The sequence below is a fragment of the Sturnira hondurensis genome, unplaced genomic scaffold, assembly GCF_014824575.4.
Source record: "Sturnira hondurensis isolate 20B ecotype Veracruz unplaced genomic scaffold, ASM1482457v3 Scaffold0009125, whole genome shotgun sequence".
Lineage (NCBI taxonomy): Eukaryota > Metazoa > Chordata > Mammalia > Chiroptera > Phyllostomidae > Sturnira > Sturnira hondurensis.
Genome location: NW_028081756.1, coordinates 1,989,261 through 2,009,551, shown reverse-complemented (window position 1 = coordinate 2,009,551; position 20,291 = coordinate 1,989,261). Strand labels below are relative to the sequence as shown.

General features: G+C 41.0%; 1 protein-coding gene across 4 annotated transcripts in view; it reads right to left on the bottom strand.

Moving 5' to 3' along the window:
• WDFY4 (WDFY family member 4) overlaps nucleotides 1–20,291 on the bottom strand; it is a 370,216-nt gene that overhangs the window by 174,629 nt on the left and 175,296 nt on the right. For all 4 annotated transcript variants that reach the window (XM_037056671.1, XM_037056674.1, XM_037056673.1 and 1 more), the window contains exons 32-39: nucleotides 16,253–16,417; nucleotides 13,095–13,298; nucleotides 12,294–12,408; nucleotides 10,905–11,065; nucleotides 8,104–8,342; nucleotides 6,164–6,285; nucleotides 4,526–4,711; nucleotides 2,646–2,782 (exon numbers count right to left, since the gene is read on the bottom strand). In XM_037056671.1, coding sequence (XP_036912566.1) covers nucleotides 2,646–2,782; nucleotides 4,526–4,711; nucleotides 6,164–6,285; nucleotides 8,104–8,342; nucleotides 10,905–11,065; nucleotides 12,294–12,408; nucleotides 13,095–13,298; nucleotides 16,253–16,417 — 1,329 coding nt within the window. The remainder of the gene's footprint in view (nucleotides 1–2,645; nucleotides 2,783–4,525; nucleotides 4,712–6,163; nucleotides 6,286–8,103; nucleotides 8,343–10,904; nucleotides 11,066–12,293; nucleotides 12,409–13,094; nucleotides 13,299–16,252; nucleotides 16,418–20,291) is intronic.

The following is a 20,291-nucleotide window of genomic DNA, read 5'->3' as shown; positions in this document are numbered from 1 at the left end:
CATCAGAGAGATACAAATAAAAACCATAATAAGATATTACCTCAAACCTGGCAGAATGGTCAACATTAATAAATCAACAAACAAGTGCTGGTGAGGATGTGGGGAAAAGGGAACCCTAGTGCACTGTCAGTGGGAATGCAGACTGGTGCAACCACTTTGGAAAACTGTATGGAATTTCCTTAAAAAACTGAAAATGGAACTGCCTTTTGACCCAGAAATTCCCCTGCTAGGAATGTACCTTAGGGATTCTAAATCACCTATTTAAAAGAACTTATACACCCCAATGCTCATAGCAGCACTGTTTACAATATCAAGTGCTAGAAATAATCTAAGAGCTCATCAGTAGATTAGCAGATCAAAAACCTGTGGTACATTTATACAATGGAATACTATGCAGCAGAAGGAAGGAAGGAACTCCTACCTTTTGTGATAGTATAAATGGAAGTGGAGAATATCATGCTAAGTGAAGTAAGCCAGTTAATGAAAGACAAATACCACATGATTTCATGTGCAAGATCAATCTAAAGAGCAAAATAAACTAATAAATAAAATAAACTACAGGCATGGAAACATGGAACCAATTGAAAGTGATTGGAGAGGAGACAGGAGTCAGATAATGCTAGAAAGAAAGAGAAGGGAGGGGACCTGACAAAGAACAAGTATGAATGACTTGTGGATATGGACACAGTGGAAAGGAATGAACTGCAGATGTGGGGATTGGGATAGGTGGAGGAGAGCAAAGGGGAAAAATGGGACAGCTGTAATAAATAACAAAAATGATTTTTAAAAAGCTATATGGTAAAATAGAATTTTGTAAACTGTCTTCTATTTCTAAAGCACTTGCAGTTTCCAAGTGTTTCCCTACATTCTAGTGTAAACAGAGCACATTCTCAGTTGTGTGTTCCGGAATCAAGGGTCTGAGAGGTTATGAAAGGGCCAGGTCATGCATGGCAGTACAGAGGTAGGAAATTATACCTTCACTCTGCTACCTCCTGGCTGCAAAGCCCTTGCCATTTTTTAGATCCAGTTTCCATATCTATAAAATGGAGCTTATAATTGCTGTGTGACACAGGTGATATGAAATCAGTTATGCATTCACTCACTGAGCCAATAAGTCTGTCCACACACTTACTGATCATTGTCTTCCACAATCCCAAGTGCTGAAGACACAGGCTATCCTGGTTCTGAACTAGGAGGCCAGCCAGTCCAGGCAAGCTCACTTCCTGTCTTTCCTTCTATGATTAGGCTTTCTCCATATATCCTAAGGCCTCTTGTTTTGGTAGCTTAGAATGAAGAAACTCCTAACCTTGGCAGCCTGGGTGGTTTCAAGAAGCTCTTCACTTCTCTCCAGCATGTGATGATACTGCATTAGTTACTAACCACAGTGGACACATGGGGACAGCAAGGCCCAGATTTTGAGCAAGTGGAATTCGAAGTCAATCTCACTTTCCAAAGTTAAATGGGCAAAGAGCTCAAATTGTGTGGTGTGTCTATTAACCACCCACTCTCCCTCCTTGGGGAGTCCTTTCTCAGTCTCTCACAGTTATTTGTTTCAGTGTGGAGGTAAGAAGATAAAGACTGGGGGAAGGTAAATAAACTGCCTAAGGCCTCCTCACCCTAAGGTTATATCCATTCAATGATCATAGTCTGCCTCTGTAGATAAATCAGTGACTCCAACATTAAAACACATGACAGATTGTGTTTTCCAAAAACAGCCTATATGCTCTTGCAGAATCTTGACACTCCCTCTCCAAAAATTAGGATATATTTTCTTGTCCTTGAACCTGGGCAGAACTTTGTGCCTATCTCAACCCAAAGAACACAACAGAGGTGATGCTGCATAGCTTCGAAGCAAGGTTATGGAAGGCAAGGCAATGTGGCTTCTGCCTGGTTCTGTCTGTCTATCTCTCTCATCCTTTTTCTCCCTAGGGACACTGGTCCATGAAGCCCTGTCACCAGGTTGTAAAGAAGCCCAGCTGTGTATAGGTGTTCCAACTAATGTCTCAGTAAGGTCTCAGACTAAAGTCAGCAGCAACCATCAGATGTGTGAGTAAAAGAGACTTCCACTGATTCTAGAAAAGGCCCAGACATCTTGGAGTAGAACCATACCCCCAAACCTGCTATTCTCCAAATTCCTTCCCACAGTATCTATGATCACAGAAAATCATTGTTGGTGCCATTGAGTTTTAGGATCATTTCTTATGCAGCTTTAGAGAAACAAATTAGAAAACCCCAACATCAAATTCCTACCTAGTCAAGAGGATCTAACAGTATTTCTTCCAGTAACAGCACCAGCATTTCTTCCCCCTTTGCTGAGCTCACACACCCAGCTCCTACTGAGGTGTGAGCTAGTGCTCACTGAGTACATCTGATCAAAAGGAGAATGGGTCAAGGATCCCATTCTTGGTTTTTAATGCCATAATTAACACCTGGTCTTGGCACTCAAGGGGAGCTGATAGTCACTTTAAGTTAAAACTAGCCTAAGACCTGACTCCTCTAGATGTAGCCTCAACTGCAAAGCCACATGAATACCCTTAAAAGTTCAGAATAACATGGAACTGGATTTGTCTAGTGACAACAGAAAGAAAAGATACAACTCACGGGGTTTGAAGAAAATTCCTGATGGAAAAGTGTCCTGGGCTCACCTCTGTCTTACACTCAGGGTCCTTGGCCTGCCGCCCAGGGATCAGTCTCATGGCTGAGGACAAACTTCCACTCCATGAAGTGACTTTGCTATGGTGTCCAACACTCAAGCGACTAGCCAGAGATTTTTTCTCAGATGCTGGGGACAAAAAAGCAAAGACTGTCAGAGGAGAAATGGAAAGAAAAACACACACTATTTCTGTAGCTGGCTTGGCTTTCAAATGGCCAGCTAGAGGCTTCAGCCCAGTGTGCCTGCCTCCAATAGGGGAAATAGCCCAGGCTACCAGCTCCTGGCTTAGACTCCTAGCTTCACAGATCACTGACTGTTGGACAAGTTAGCTAAAGTTCCTAAGCCTCAGTGTTTTCATCCAATAAAACTGGAATAACAGTATCTAACCTCACTATGGTATCATGGAGAGTAAATAAGACTATGTGATTAAAACACTGGATGTGAAATATAAATTTGCAAAATATGGTTTTTTGCAAAAAAATAGCCATTTTTAGCTTAAAGTCCATCTCAATGTTATACACACACACACACACACACACACACACAAGAGGGGATGCCCCCAAAAGGAAATTATCTTCTAGAGAGTGGGGCCCTTGTAGTATACACTTCCCTGCTAGATGAGTATTCTAGGAACCCATCTGTATCAGTGTACCATCATTATATCAGTTGCATTGTTGTGAGAAGCTGCGTTTAACTTCAGTGAATTTTTGTTGAAGACTCTCAACATGTTTGCTCATTTTATAATGGGTGATTTACAAGGGCACCTGCCCACACAGTGTTGAGTTTTTGAGCAAAAAATGCCATGAGCCCCTGTCCCCCATACTCCCTATTCACCTGGTCTTGTCCCAAGCAATTTTTTTCTGTTTTCCCAGAAGAAAAAAATTCCTCAAAGGGAAATATATTGCCTATGTGGAAGAGGTGAAACAAAAAATGGCAGAAATGCTAAAAGGTATCAAAATTGATGAGTCCAAAAACTGTTTTGAGCAGTGGAAAAAACCTCTTTATAGGTGTATTGCATCAAATGGAGAGTACATTGAAGGTAACTGAAGTTTAAACATGTAAGAATAAATAAACAACTTTTTATTAAAAATTCTGTCATTTGGGGAATCCCCCTTGAATATGGGTATATATGCCTTATTTTATTGAATTTTTCCCTGAAATGGAATGTGACATCTTGAGTTTAAATTCCTCATGCATGTAGATATATATTTGTGAGGGCTAATTTGGGAAACCAAGAAAATAAAAAGTGCTATACCACTAAGTAGTCTGGGACAACATAGATGGAAATAACTGCCTCTCAAATAACTGTGAATTTCATGATGCTGATACTTACAAGTACATGAGCCAGAATTTTAGAGCAATGACCCCTTTAAAAACAAATTTAATACATCATTCTCACAGCTGCAAAGATTAATATGCAGGTAAAAATGTTGAGTCATTGATAGAATGCAAGAGACATTAATATTTTGGGGATGAAGACTTTTGCTTGAAACATGAAGAAACTGAGGCTCCAGGTCACTACATAACTTGGTGCAAGGTTTCAAGACTGGTAGGTGAATATCAGGGCAGGACCTAGAACTTCAAACTCCAGAGCCCGGGATGGAGTTCTGATATGGTGGCCCTTCAAACTAAGAAGTTTCTAAAATCTGCTTGCTTGGTTGACACCTCTGGCCTTCCTTTCACCTAAGATGCAAAGCAGCATTTATTCTTTGGAGCAAAGATTTATGAGGTTTCATTGATATAAATCCCACCCCTAAGGAATGAGAAAGAAGCTCTGGGTGTGAAAGGCTCTGAGCCCTGTGTGGAACCCTGGGAAAGTCTGGCTCTATGAGACGCAGAAGTTCTATTCTTTGGAGCCACATGGACAGAGACCTAGGTAATGCTGCCAGGCCTTGAGCATTGTCTCCTCCCAGAGTGGAGTGACCTCTTCAATCTTCACTTCTCTTTCCCCAGGTTTTACAGAGAGATCAATCTTGAAGGTGTCCTCCAGCTCTTGCCGCCTCTGTGCCATGAGCTGCTGCCAGAGCATCTGCACCATCTTCTGGATGCTGTGCTGGACTGAGAGGAAGAGCACATCATATGATCAGGAGGGCCTCCATGCTCCTCCCAGAGAGAAAAAGAGATGGCATGTTGTGGCTGCTTTTATTGACATCTATTTTGAACATCATCCTAGATTTGCAATGCTAACAACATCAATGGGAGCTGGCTTTTACCCTGCTTCTAGCTTCCCACCACCAAATCCTGCCTGCCTCACACATTGAAAGCTAGGAATCATGATTAATGGGGTTAGGGAACTTCTTTCTCTCACCTCCCAATTCTGCTAGATGCCACACTGGGAGAAGCTTGTGAAGGTTCTAGGTAACCAAATAGCTTCCCCCTAAGAGCTCCTTCCAAGCTATCTTTTATGTTAGCCCTTCAGAAAAATAAAATAAAACTAAGATTGTGCCCATGAAACCAGGACCAAAGCCAGAACTCTTTCCTGGCACTGGATCAAGCTTCCCACCAGCCATCCAGCTCAGTATTCTTCATTTGCCCAGATGTGGACAAATCTACCAAGCCATTCTGCCTGCTATGCCCCACAACTATAATCCCATGACCAGGACCTAAATTCTCTCTAATCTTGGACCACTAAGTCCCTCTTTGATACCAGCCTCTATAGTCTGTTTTATCACCCTAGGAGTATGCATGTGGCAGTCCACACTACCATATTGCTCAGTCCACACTACCACCAAGTCCCCAAATGCTAATGTTCGTGTTGTAATCAGTATTGTCAGGGTAAAATTTAAATTCAAAGGATTTTTGAGCACTGGTTTTGAGTACTATCTGACCAGAAAGCAGGCTCTGACACTCACCATCTAGTATCACAAACTCTCATATGGTAACTGGCAGCAAACTGAAGTGGTCTGCTGAAGCCTTCTGGACCAAAGAGAGCAATCTCTCAGACACATAGATCCAAATTCTTTTTTTGTTTTTACAAATTGCCAATCCCTTTATCCTCACTTGATATTAGCAAATCCAAGAATAAACTCTATTAGGCTAAAAAAAGAAATTAGTTTATTAACTCCATTCCTGTTTCCTAGGGAAGAAAGCTAAAGGGACAGCTATATAATGGTTTCAACTGAGATGGTATCTAGTGGTCCAAAGGAAAAATTCAAGAGACTAACTGAGAAGTAAAATCAACTTACAGTGAGGTCCCCTGAAATTTTGGTAAGAACACCAAGTTCTTAGTCTAAACAAGTTTCACAGAGCTCTCTCTTCTTCCACCCATCCATCCATCATCCCACTCCATGTTTAATATGCAAAGATCACTGCAATTTTATTCTTATTTAGGTTACCTTGCTATACTGCTATGTTATTCTGGGATTTTCTAGAGCTTCTTCTGCCCTTTGAATATCTTTTTAGTAGTATTTGTTTCCTTATCTTGGTAAAGATAAACTGAAGAATGCAACCCTAGCGGTTATCACCGCACTATCCATCTACTCCCCCAAAATAACAATGGATAAAATGTACCATCACTCAGACTTGGGAAGTCATCCACTCTTTTTTCTCTCACTCCTTCATTTGGAGAAAGAAACACTTGATGATGAGGAGTCATTCTAGGCTTGGGCTCCAATCCAAATCCTTCTGGATAACTAGTAGACAAGAGATTTTTCACTATAAAATCTAATTTATTTGTGAGTATGCCATTGTTCTTTATTACAAATGATTATCCTCCAAACTCAATACACATCAATATGGAAAAACTGTTTAATCAAGTTCAAGCAAACAGCTTACGACAATGTCTATGACAAATATTATATAATAGCATCCTGAGAAATAAAAAAATACCTTTTTTGTTCCTATCTTATTAAATATAATCCATGCTCCTAGCAGACCACCCAAACCCTCTCTAATTACAATGGTTTCTCCACCATTGTAATGAGTCATTTCTTTTTGCAGACTTCCAAAGCACTGAACTCTGTCTATGTTTGGCTTGAATATCACTCTTCCTGGAATGGGGCTAGGGCCAGCTCCATGGGCCTCTGACCTGTGCAATATTACAGAGTCCATATTCAGAAAGGCACCAGGCTTGGGCTCTTCTGTTATCATCTTGAAATTCATAGTTATTTTTGAACAAGAGACCCTCATTTGTACTTTGCCAGGGCCCACACATCCCATAGTTAGTTCTAAGTGAGGTATTTGGTTCTAACATAGTAGGTTCCCCATGAACTGTGTGCTCTAGGACTTCTAGTCATGTGAATATATATGTGTCCCTTCTCTGGGCCCCCTCGGCCAACCAAGCAGAATATGCACTCAGTACATGTTTGTGATTGAACTAAAAAATGACAAACAAGAAAATGAAAAAAATATAGCAGCATATGAATACACCCATTCTTAAAATTTCTAGCATTGGAGTGCCTTTGGATTTTGGAGTCCACTTTCCCAAACAGAGGAATGTGATGAGAGTGGAACTTTGAGCACACAAACCAATCTGCATTTTGTTCTGTTTACCTTTACTCTCAGTATGGATAAGACCTAATTCTTGAAATACAGAAAATATAATTAAATTCACAAACTGAAAATGAATTCTTTTATTTCAAACAAATAAAAAGCAAGTGCTTCCTTTGGGTTAGGGGGCTAGGAGTATTTTTCTGGTGCTTCCCAGAGAGTTACTCTAGTGTTTGTAATGCTTAATAGTCAACTCAACAGGATTTGGGGGACTTTTTTTCCAGGAATGAAACATAATTTGTACTGGGATAAATAAAATTATCCCATAGTCCTCTCTTCCTCTCCACTCAGCATAGCTCCCTATTAATGAGATAATATTCACAGGCAGTATGACACCAAGGCCCTGGTGGCGCGTGATATATACACATTGCCATACCCAGACAAGGGAAGTACACACACACACACACACGCACACACACACACACACAGAAATGTAATATTTTCAAAATTATAACTCCAAGAAAAGAATTTAAAGTGGGTTAATTTTTTGTTATTAGTATTTCTATCCACAAGTATATTATGGGTATTATTTCATTTCATAAATTGTCTATATATTGTTTCTGTAAGCAAAATTATTTTTCACTTGCATAATATATTTTATGTTTTTTCATTCTATGGTTGTATTTATCAGAGGTTAATATTTCTGAAGTCTACCTACATCATAAAATCAATGCACATATTTAAAGTTGGAGTTTTCTACCCCTAAAATTAAATCAATGAGGAATTTTAACTGAGAATTGTGGAAATTGGGTAAATTTTTATTTTATGATGATTCTAGATGCTCAGTCATATGGGCAGGGTTGAGGAAGACCTACCATGTTATCAAACACTGTACATAATTTGGAAAACCAGATAAAAAAGAATTCTATCATTTATATTGATCTCAGTCAAGTATTCCTCTGAATGGTCTGTTCTGCATTGACTACTGGTGGGCAAGAAAACAAAAAATGGGCATCTCTTACCTTCTTGCACTAAGCAGAAACAGACAATGCATGATACACAGTAGGAAACTGGAGTTGGAGTTATAGGTGGCAAAGATAATATCCCAGTGTTCCTGCAGGAATTCCAGAATGCTGAGAAGGCTGAGGCATTCGGAGAGAGACTGCTGGGGCTTGGAGAGGCAATAAAGAATGACTTTATTTAAACTGCTATATAAAGCACTGATGACAGTGTCCCTTTGTGAAGATGCATTCTCCATGACCTGTGTAATAAAATAAACACACACATACACAAACATACTTGTGAACACTTTATGATTTTAGAACTGACCTACTTAACTGTAAAGATGATACAATCTCAGCCTTTTCCATATTTCAAAGAGTGGCATGATCTAAAATTCAAATAGGACTATTTTCTCTACTTTTGAGCTTCTATTTAAGTGAATGATCAATTTGAGGCAATTCAAACTGTTGGATTTACCAAAAATTAGTGGAAGGAAATTTAAATTTACCACAGCCATATTATAGAAAGTAGACAGGGGAACCAGAGACTTCTGAAATATAGGTAAAATGATTAACCTTCAGAATATAAGAACATGTTATTAATAATGTTTAATTAAAATATGTTCCTAACTGTACATATTAGTTATCAAGCACAGAATTTTTATAATATTACGGGTACATACTAAGCATTTTTACATGAAATTACATATATTATCTCACTTAAGCATCCTAACAACATGATGAAATGAACATTAAGGTTGTCTCACTTTAGAGATAAGAAGGATGAGGGTCAAAGAGGTTCACTGGGCAGCAAGGGTTGAACCCATACCAGACATCTGAACCATGCTCAGATAGCATCCAAGGAAGACAGGAGTCCAGTAAATTTTAGCACATTAGAAACTTAGATGGGGAAGTCAGAAGGTCCAGATTTATAGCCTTAACACTAATCAGTCCACCTATTTATTTGGCTTCATCAAAAAGAATCCACAGAACAAAAATTACATGCAAAAATTCTCAATCTAATAGAAAGGTCATTTATTAGTTATAGCTTGTTCTCTTAGAATCTATGGGTACTGCAAATATTTATACTAATGAAGTTAATTTAAGTATGCTGTAATTTGGGGTTTGTATTTTTATCACTGTCTTCTCCTGCTCCTCCGACTGGTCACATCTTTCAAACTGAGGTTGAGTTATGAGTCATAAACAGGAGAGAAGGATGACAAATGTGGATAGAGCTGAGAGTCCTTGGTCCTGGAACCCCTGAAGGTACATAAAGCCCAGCAGGCACCCACTTTTTAGTACTAGCTCTAGTTTTTGCTTTGACCATTAGAATTTGTGATGGCTTAATGTATGTGTTCTCTCCCAAATTTCATATGTTTAAACTCTAATACTCAATGCAATGGTATTTGGTCATAGGGTCTTTGGGAAGTGATTAGGTCATGAGGATATAGCCCTCATGATGGGATTTCTAAAAGGATAGGAAGAGACCAGAGAGAGACTTTTTTCCTTTTTCTTTATAATATGAAGATACAGTAAGAAGATAGCCATCTGAAAACCAGAAAGAGAGTCCTCACCAGACACTAGATCTGTCAGTACATTGATCTTGGACTTCCCAGCCTCCAGCACAATGAAAAGTAAATGTTTGTTGTTAAGCTCCCCAGTCCATGGCATTCTATGACAGCAGCCTGAATGAAATCAGGAGCTCCACAACTACTTTCATTATCAATACAACTTCCCAGGAATCTAAGTTTAATCTTCTCAGAGATGACAAGGGATATTTCTCTCCTCTGAAAGTTTTTCTTGAAAGCATCTGATTACATTATTTTGGGGCTTGCCTAGAACTGTGTTTCAGGAAGACTATCACTCTAGGAATTGTCCTGGGGTCTACAGTAACTCCAGAGACAGAAGGGTGCTTGTGGTGCCAATGTCACTCTCCCTATGAAGCATAAAGAGGAAGGACAGTGGTTCCTCTAGGTTCTGCTGAAGAAGACATGCCAAGAGCAGCTGGCAGGAGTTGCTGGAGGTAGAGTTCCACTGAGTAAGAGAAAGCACTCTCTAACAATCACAGTTGTCCCAATGGCTGGGACCACCTTGACCTACAGTGAACTTCTCATGTAGGGAAGTTTTGAGGAAAGAACAAATGGCCACTTGATAGAAAAGATTTCCAGAATAAAATGGGTGACAAGAAGCAGGAAAAAAAATAGTTCAACTCTAAAATTTTGAGATTGTATGATTGTGTGTGTATATACATGTACAATAAAGACCCTGTCTGTACACATGTATATACTCTTATACCTAAGGATGTATCTATAGGCACGGCCACCTGTGGGTATGTCTGTGGATCTGTCTGAAGAGAGAGAGCACATGCAAGAATAGAACTAGCTCAAACGTGGCAAATGGTGGTGAACACTAAAGAAGAAAATTAAATAGGTCTTTTGGGGATAAAGACCTTTTTGGCCCTTTCTCTGTTGATGAAGAATAACAACAATTAAGATAAAAACAACAATCATAATAAAAACCCAAAGGAAGTGTGCAGAGTCTAGGAGACAAAGCTCAAGTGCTGGCACAGGGGACCCCAGCTCTGAACCACTGAAGTGGATCTCAGGTGGTCTGAGGTGAGAGCTCTGCAGGGTACTCAACAACAACCAGGTATTGGCTACGCCATAAAGGTCTCCCTCCTTTTGCCCACCCACCCCAGATCCTGTTTCCATGAAGGACAGCTAGTTAATCTGGATGAACTGCATAGCCAGCAGCATGTCATATAGACACTTAGTCAGTCAGCAGAACTTTCCATACAACCATTGCCAGCCTGGGGTTCTTACCACCATGATGTGTTCTGTGATGAAGAGAAGGATGTGTCTTGGGTCTGCTGAGAACATCCCACTATACAGCTTCTCTACCAGCTTCTGGGTGAAATGGAATATGTTCAGGAGTGAAGCAGCAGCAGCAGCAGCTTCTGTGTTTGGCTGAGGCTCTTTATTGCCTAAGGTGAATTGAGGAGACAGACTGAGTTTGAGAAATCATCAGAGTCTGAATGGCCTTCTTTCCACAACAATCTCCAGTCACTCTTGGCAACCACCTCTTCCACCCACCTCTTTTTATCCCATTGTAGCTCACTGTGTTGTTCCCCATTGCTCTGAAGATGGAGTCTTAAAACACAGGTGCCCAATGAAGACCCATGCATTCAAAATAAATTGGCCTTGAACAATCTAGTCAGTGATATAAACCAAGTGGAGAGGAAGCCAGTGTGGGGTACTAATTCTTCCAGTGGCCATTTGAAATAAGGGTGGAGGAAAATTTAGGAATAAAATAAATAGGAAGACTGTCATGGTGACCCGAGGCCCTGCTGCTATGTCATACAGAGGATGAAGCTGTAATGTGGATTATCTGTCCCAGGCAAGGATGCTTGGATGTCAGCTAATCCTATTAACAATCTTCTGTGTTAGCCACTCTAGTTGTCTTCAATACCAGATTCAGTCTAGAGTCACACCACCACCCAGTGACAGAGCCAAGATCATATCGGGGACTCTCAAGATCACACTTTCACTGCTCTGCTCTACCACATTTCATATAGCTCAATAGCCAGAGTTTCTGCATTGTGGAGCAAGGAGGAGTCCATAAGATGAGTCATGTCACTAAGGATTTCATGGCTCAGAAACCACAGAAAGGATTTCGTTTAATCTTGTTGGGAAGGTACAGCTGCCCTGGAACTAAGTCTTCTGAATGAAGCATTAGTCTGAACTTCTTAGGGGCAATGGCAACATCTTCATCCAGATTCATTTGTTTAAGAAACATTTGTTGTGCCCAGGTATAGGTACAAAGAATAAGATGCTGAGCAGAAGAATGCTGAATTCTAGATGACATCTTGAATTCCTTCATGAGCAAGAGGACACAATTCTACTGAAGGTAGAGGAGAACTGGTTGTAGCTAAAAAGGCAGAAGAACTTTCTGTCTCCAAGTGGCCCAATGATAGCAGGGGTGTCATGGAAGAAGCAAGTATGCCTTCCCTGGGGCCTCTAGTTAGGGTCAGTGACCTCCTACTGCATATTTGTTGAGAGCATCTTCCCAAGGCCCCAAGAGCATCTTGCAGCACTAAGACCCAGACCTCCTTTAGGAAACTGGGGTCCGTGACTGGTGGGCATGTTGGTTTTCCTACTCAGCCGTCAGCAGCTCTGTGTCATAACAGTGAGAAGCAAGTCTTCTCCACTCACCTCTGAGCATTGACATGTCACTTCCACTCATCACATGAAATATTTCCATGGTGGAGAGCAGGATCTCAGACTGGAATTCTTGCTTCTGTTGATTAGTGGCATTATCTGGAGAAGCCTGGAAGCATACCCAGAATTCAAACAGTAGCCATGTGACCATCATGTCCACTCAGTGCCTACTGGGTCCCCTTACCTGGTCTCTATTCTGGTACAACAGCTGCTGTGATTGTGGGCTGCCAACATCTCATACCTACCCCTTCTCCAAAGCATTGCCTTCTGCTGACCAAGTTGCTTCATCTGAAATTGATGCCCACTTCCTGGGGCAAGAAGGCAAGTGGCATGTGGTGGCCCACAGACAATGACTGCCTGGCAGATGCCTTAGGTGGTGCCAACTCTGGGATACAGATAGCATACCTGTGCTCCCCTTGGGGCCAAGGCTGTGGCTGAGATCATTTTCTGACTAGCTTCTCCCTCATCTTCCTTGCACCCCTTCTCTGCCTCCCCTAAGAACACAGCCTGTAATAACTCACTTCTCTACAATCCCTGTATCAGGTTCTGCTTCTAGGAACCTGGCTAAGACCTGCCCCTCATTCATCTCTTTACTCACTGCTGGTATGCTCCCTGCTCTGCCAGGGCATGTGGTTCCTGGAGCACTCTCCCTCTATATCACTAAAGTCCCAGATGTTCTAGACTATGAGCTGGTTCTGACAATAGATCAGCCCTGAGGTCTCCCTGAACACACCACACCCTTGCAGAGCTCATGCCCTCTGGCAACAGATGGCCCAGCAGCCCCTATGCACTCACCTCCAGCAGCACCTCCAGAGGCAAACCCTGCTTGGTACTGGGAGCTGCGATCAAGAGCTCCCTCAACAGTAGCTTCAGAAACACCCTTAGCTGTTTCTGTGTGGGATGTGACTTGGCAGACATCTGCAGACCCTCCGCAATGCTGTCACCTTCACCCTCAGTCCCAGGGCTGCTGGCATTCTGGGCAGACTCAGTCGTGACCCCCTCAAAGTCAAGAGAACACTGAATGAGTGGTCTGCACTGCCTCAAAGTACACTCCTATTTACTGCTGAGATGTGCATGGGTGAGATTCTGATCAAAGCTATTAACATGTAAAGGAATGAGGGTCCACTGAAGTAGGTGACTTGCCCAGAGTCTCATGGCTCATAAGGGTACATGTTATGGTCCCTGAATCCAAGGTGGGTGGAAGTCATGGAAAGAAGCTGAGCATGGAGCAACAGGGGCCTGCGACACTCATCAGGGAAGCCCAGAACACAACCTGGGTAAGTTTTTTCCTCCTCAGAGCTATAGCTCTCATCAATCAAATGGAAATACAGAAAGGGACATCACAGAGAAGTGTGAGAACAAATGCAAGAACAGTGCATCCCACAGTGTCTGGCCCTGGTATACGGTCAGGAAAGCTGGTTCCTACCTTCTGGAGGAACCCTCACATTTACTGCCTCCCATGCTCTTTGCTGATTATGACAAGTAGGATCCTCAAGTGAAAAGAGGAGCTATGACTTCAGCAAGTCCTGGCATCCAAGTCCCTGAAGCACTTTGCCCTTCACATTCTCATTTTTATATATGTAGAAATATACAGAGATAAATGAGGCAGCATCATTAGCCCAGCAACATCCAGAAAATCACAGAGATTCTGTGAGGCTGAATGACATGCCCAAGGATATACAGCCAGGGACTCCTAACTCCCAGCCAGTGAAATGTCCATGGGCATTCATTGGTTGGCACATCCCTTTGCTCATTCATAAAATTCATGCAGCTGTTCTTAATTAAGCCATAAAATGAATTTAATGAACCCTAGGGAGGTGGTGACTGCATTAATTAGCTCTTTGTGGCCTTGACTGGAAAGTTGCCATATAAATTCACAGCAAACCAAAGCCTTCTGGCCCGCAGATTTCTGCATGAAGATGATCTGTCACATTTTCTGTACAATGAAGGTCTTTTGGAGCTGACTCGAAGTTGGGACAAGGAAAGGAGGTATGGTGATAAGTGCTGTGGAACTGGAAGCAGGGGCCCCAAGGCAAGGCCTGGCTCATATGAATTTGCCTTGGAGATGATGCTGGTCCTGCCCCTCCCCCAGGCAGAAAGTGTTGAGCATGGAGAGGAAGAGGCCTGGGTCAGTGTGCCCCCATTGCCTTTGGGAAGCCAGATGGAACCCCGACTCAGCAAATGGTGAGCCTAGCCCACTGTGCAGGGGCTTAGGTGGGGATCTAGGCTAAAAATGTCAGGACTTCAGGGTTTTGGCCACCTCCGGAGGCCCTGCTTAGAGGGATGGTAAAGGTCAGCCCGTAGGACTGCCCTTCCTCCCTACCTGGCCTCTGTGTGTATGTGGGGGTGCCATTCCCCCCTCTTGTGTATCCTTTTCCTTAGTCTCACTTTTCTAGCATGTTTCTTTAGTTAATATTAGCCCAATAGAACATTTGATCTTTTTACAAATCTTCTAGTCTTTATACTTAACTCTTTTCATTAAAACGAATTATGGTACTCTTAAATTTTATTTGGCCAGCCCTGGCTGGTGTAGCTCAGTGGATTAAGCGCAGGCCTACAAACCAAAGTATCATGGTTTGATTCCCAGTCAGGGCACATGCCTGGGCTGCAGGCCAGTTCCCAGCAGGGGACACATGAGAGGCAACCATACATTGATATTTCTCTCCCCCTCTCTTTCCCTTCCCCTCTAAAGATAAATAAATAAGATCTTTAAAAAAATTTTTTTAAATTTACTTGGCTACTTGATTTTATTTTAAACTGACAGTAATGGAAAGAATATGGATCTTAGAGTGAGTGTTAGGCATAGGGAGGGGCCTATGGGAAGAGATGGGTGAGGTTTAATTCTTGGCTCTGCCACTCATTAATAACATAAACCTGGGTCTATTTTACTCTCTCAACCATTTTGTAAGATAGGTGCTAGGTTGTGACTAAATCCAGAGGATACTGGTCAGTGCCATTCGCTGCTGTGAGTCTCCCTTTTCCCAACTAACACACGCTGCCTGTGCAGGGTGCCAATTAGGGTGACATGAAGCACTAGGCTCAAGTCTGCTGTAGGCATTCAGTAGATGGAGGCTGTCACCATGAATACACTTCTAGAGAAGATTAGCTGAAAGAGCACATCATTCATTCATTTGGTTATTTAGCAGATAATTATGGATCCTGCACTGTGCTTGGCCTGGTTTCTAACCTCTCTCCTTACCATTCTTTGTCTTGTAGCATGCTCCTTCAACTGTGGTTACAGACTTGCAAACAGGTGTCACTAGCTCATGTTTCCTGTCTTGGTCTCAGTTTCCTACACTACCAATGAGGGGTGATGCATAGGTTTACCAGACAGATTTTGCCCTTCACACTAACTGAGTCCCCTTGACCTATCGAGACTAGCTTTCAGTCCCAAACTCACTCATATCTTTTCCTGTAGCCCCAACTCTACTCCACACCCACACCTTACCCTCCAGACCCAGCTGGTCCCTCTGCTCTCCCAGTCACCCACTGACTTCAAAGAGTCCTGAGTCATGGCCTACAAACAAGACTAGGGTCCTGAGAATAAAAAGTAGAGCAAGTCATTTTTCCAGCTCCCTGCCCTCCACCCACCCACCCACCTTGGTCTGGGTCACAGCCACAGGCACCCTGTGATGAAATTTGTTGGGAATTTGTCTCATATTATCAATGGGAGGAGATTCCATATACAATTGAACTTGATCTGCCATCAAATTACCAAGATTACTAACAACTGAAAAAAATTACTGAAACTCAGTTGAAAATGACCTCAAGCTGCAGCTCAGCTAAGAAAGAAAAATTACTCAAGTTTTTACTTATTGCTTCAGTCAAGTTGCCTCAAAATGTATCATAATTGGAGGTAGGGGGGTGTGGCAGAGAGGAATTCTGTCCTTTGCTCTTGAAGGATAACACCACTTGCCCCTGTTTCACTGGGGCAAGATTGTGGCATGTCCTACCTTGTGGGTTTGCAGGGGGAAGGTGATGGTAGCCAAGATCTGGAGGAACTCTGGTGCCCGCCAGGCTGGATCCTGTGGGTAGGTGCTGTGCACAAGGCTGAGGAACTGCAGCACACTGGCTGGGAAGGTTTGCTCCCAGGGACCATCTCCATGCCCTGTCAAGGGCTGAAAACACATAATGAGAGGCATACATGGAAGGTAGAGGATTTGAAAACTAAGAAGACCTGCTTTCAGTGACTGTCCCCCAGGCATTTCATTGCAAGACCTCTAAGACTGTGGATTGGCTTGGGATACTGGTCTTCAGCTACAGAAAAGTTTCATGCACATAGGCATTACTCAACAGGCTTCACACATACTCCTCTTTCCACCTCATAACAACCCTCTGAGGTAGGTCCTATTTTTACCCTTATTTTACAGATGGGACAACAAAGCACAGAGAGGTTAAATAGCTTGCCAAAGGTCATGTAGTAGGGAAGGAGCAGATCCAGGAGTTGACTGAGTCCAAGCAATATGGCTATAAAGTCTGCCTATCTTTCCCATATTGTGATATTGCCTCTATATGACTTGACATGGCCTTTGTACTCAAGGAACTTGCAAATCAGGGTCAACGCCAGCCTTTCACAGCCCACTGCTTTTGCTCCCACCTCTAGACCCTGCCTTGGCTTATATATGTCCAGGCCTCTTAGAGCTTGAGGAACCCCATCCCTTCCAGCCAGGGATCTGGAGTGGATCATGTTGTACTTAGCTGATATCCAGTACCCTGAGGGGACTTGGGCACATGTCCATCCCCATACCAAAACCTAGCCTCAGTCACATGGTTGAGTCTCCATCCTGGCTGCACACTAGTGTCCCCCTGAAGCTCAGCTGTCTTAATTAGCTGTGCCATGTCACTCTCTCTGGAGATTGACTATAGCCCCAGTGTGTCCAGCTATTGCCTGAGGTCCTGCTCTATCTGATAGACAGCCTGGAACTTGAAAATTGGACCACCTTGGATAACCACATGAACAACCAGATGGAGTGATGCTTTGACTACTCCTATGAGTGAATATCAGGTCTTCCTTTGGCTAATTATTATGTTTTGCTGTGTATAATGAGTAGCCACATTTTGACCCAAACTTTCAGGGGAAAAAATTTGTTTAAATTTTTAATTAATTTTTATTCATATTTAGATACTTGTTTTTATATTATAAAGAAATCTTATGTTAAAAATAAATGCCTTTTATTTTTTAACATATTATTGTATAAGAAATTTATAAGAATTTTATGTCAAAAATAAATGCTTTTTATTTTTGAACATATTATCATATAAGAAATTTTATGTAACAAATAATTACAAAACACAAGAACACATGCAAGGTATTTCAGTTATTACCCATGTATTATGTGCACCCTTATTTTTCCTGAAAAATTTTGGGCAAAAAAAGTGTGCATTATACATGGCAAAATACAGTACTCAGCCGCAGCCTCTCCCATCCATGGCTTCCTCATTTCCCCACCAGTCTGCTTCAAGTCCCAGCCCCACATTTTGGATCCAGATGTGGGGGAACATCTGATACTGAGTTCCCAGAACTGAATCTCATACTAGAATACTCAAACCCATTACTGAAAGAAAGGCTCTGTGCATGGAACAGCTAGGAAGCAGATTTTAAAGTGTATCCTTCAAGGGTTTGGTATGGGCTGAGCAGACAGGCAGAGACTGATTCTGACTTCTCTACCAGGTGTTTACAGCACAAGATTAGATTTCAGGGGGAATACCAGAGGTTGGAGTTCAGAGAATGTTTTTTGGAGTTACTCTGCCTGGTTTGAATCCTGCATCTGCCTCTTGTTGACTATGCATCCCTCAGAAGGTTGGAACAATTTCTCAATCCCCCCACACCTCCAGTCCCAACTCTGTAAAACAAGGATTATAATACAACCTATTTCATTTGATTATTGTAAGGACTGAATGAGACATTTTAGCCCTTCAGGCTTATTTTCATAGTGGCTAACACAGGGTACATACAGAAAAAACTGGAAGACAAGATCAGATAGACAGGACCTGAACTTTTGGAAGAGAAACTTGAATTTCATACATTGAGCAACCAGAACCCCCCGAAGACTTTTAAGCATGGTGGTGATCAAAAATGTAATGCTGATGACTGGACACAGGTACATCCACCATGCTCTTGCTCCATGAACTTGCTTAAGGGAGTCAACCTTCATAGCTACAGCTTCTACATTTGCACAATAGAGATAATGAGGTCTGATTCAAAGAATTGTTGAACACAGTGAAATGACTAACATCTACAAGACCAACAATGCAATACATTGGAAAGAACTTGGAGAAATAAGAACCTTCCAACTAGAATAAGAGCTTGTGAGAGCATAAGTTGGCACTTCACTTTGGAGATCCATCTGGCTATTTCTACTAAAGCAAGTCATGTGTATAACTAATGACCCACAATTTCACTCCTGGGCATATTTCTTTCTAACAGAAAAAAATATGTATCCCCAGCCAAAATATGTACAAAGCAGTTTTATTCATAATATTTCCAGATGGAAACAACCAAGAATAGTTAAATAAATTATGATAGGTTATCATAGTAAGATACTACTCAATAAAACAAAAATGAATTACTGACATATACAACATCATAAATGAACTCCTTAAATATAAGGATGAGTGAAAGAAGCCACACGTGATAGATTATATACTGTATGATTCCATTTATATCAAATTCACAAACAAGCAAATTAATTTGTGGTAGGTTAGTTACCACTGGGCAAGGGAATAACATCAAACCAAGTAAGTTCTGAGCAAACAACAATATAAATAAGACACAATAAAAGAAAATAAATCATTTGAGAAAGGTATATTAGAGTTATTTGCTACAATTAACTTTCTGGTCTTTTTCTCTTATCCTTCCAGTTTTTATTTTTATATTTTGATACTGGTCTACTGCACATAGTAGATTATACTTTTATGACAGATATCTTCATTGGACCAACACAACCTTTGAGTGACTTTGCTTTTATTATGTTTGTTAGATATCAGAATGTTGGGCCTTGTTTATTGACCTATCTGAGTGTCTCACTCATAATATACCAGTTCACCATTTTGTGTTTGATATTATAATGTAAATGTTTCATTTTATTTTTATTTTTGTCAGCATACTATATAGTTTCTTTATTTTAAATACATTCATGTTACTCCTCAGTTTTAAAAAATAACATTAATTTGTTAGAAAGGTAACAGTCTTCTTATTCTGCAAATAGAAAAATATATAATTTCTCAGGTATCCCAAAATTAATTTCAACATTAGGTCTATGATGGTACTATGAATAAGTTTCTCAAAGATGTAAAGTGTACAGATAACATGCTCTGACTAGGACAGAGCAAAATTGAAAATGGTTAACAACAATAAAAGAAACAAAAAGTTCAACCACATGGACATGGTAAAATATAAATCAAAAAGTCTTTAAAACTGCAATCACACAAACTCTAGAAGACAAAAAAAAAAAGGTGCCAAACATCAAAATCTTAGAACTAGCCAGAAAAAATATCATGAGAATGATAAATGTGTCCTAAGGTGGTTCTTTAAATAAATCTGCAGGTCCTGAGCTTCTTAAATAATGGAAGTGGTGGGGCAAAGAGAGAGTATAAGCTTATAAATTAAGAATTATAAAGGGAAAATAATCACACAAAATTTAAATAATTTTAAAAAGTACTCAGAAAACTATATAACACTGAAGAAAGAAATCAAGGAAGACACAAACAAATGGAAACATATACCAGATTCATGGATTGGAAGAATTAACATCATCAAAATGTTCATACTACCCAAAATGATTTATAGATTCAATGCAATTCCTATTAAAGTACCAATGGCATATTTCACAGATATAGAACCAACATTTCAGAAATTTATATGGAACCATAAACAACACTGAATAGCTACAGCAATTTTGAGAAAGAAGAACCAAGTGTGAGGTATCAAAATACCTGATATCAAACTGTATTACAAAGCTACTGTAATCAAAACAGCCTGGTAGTGGCATA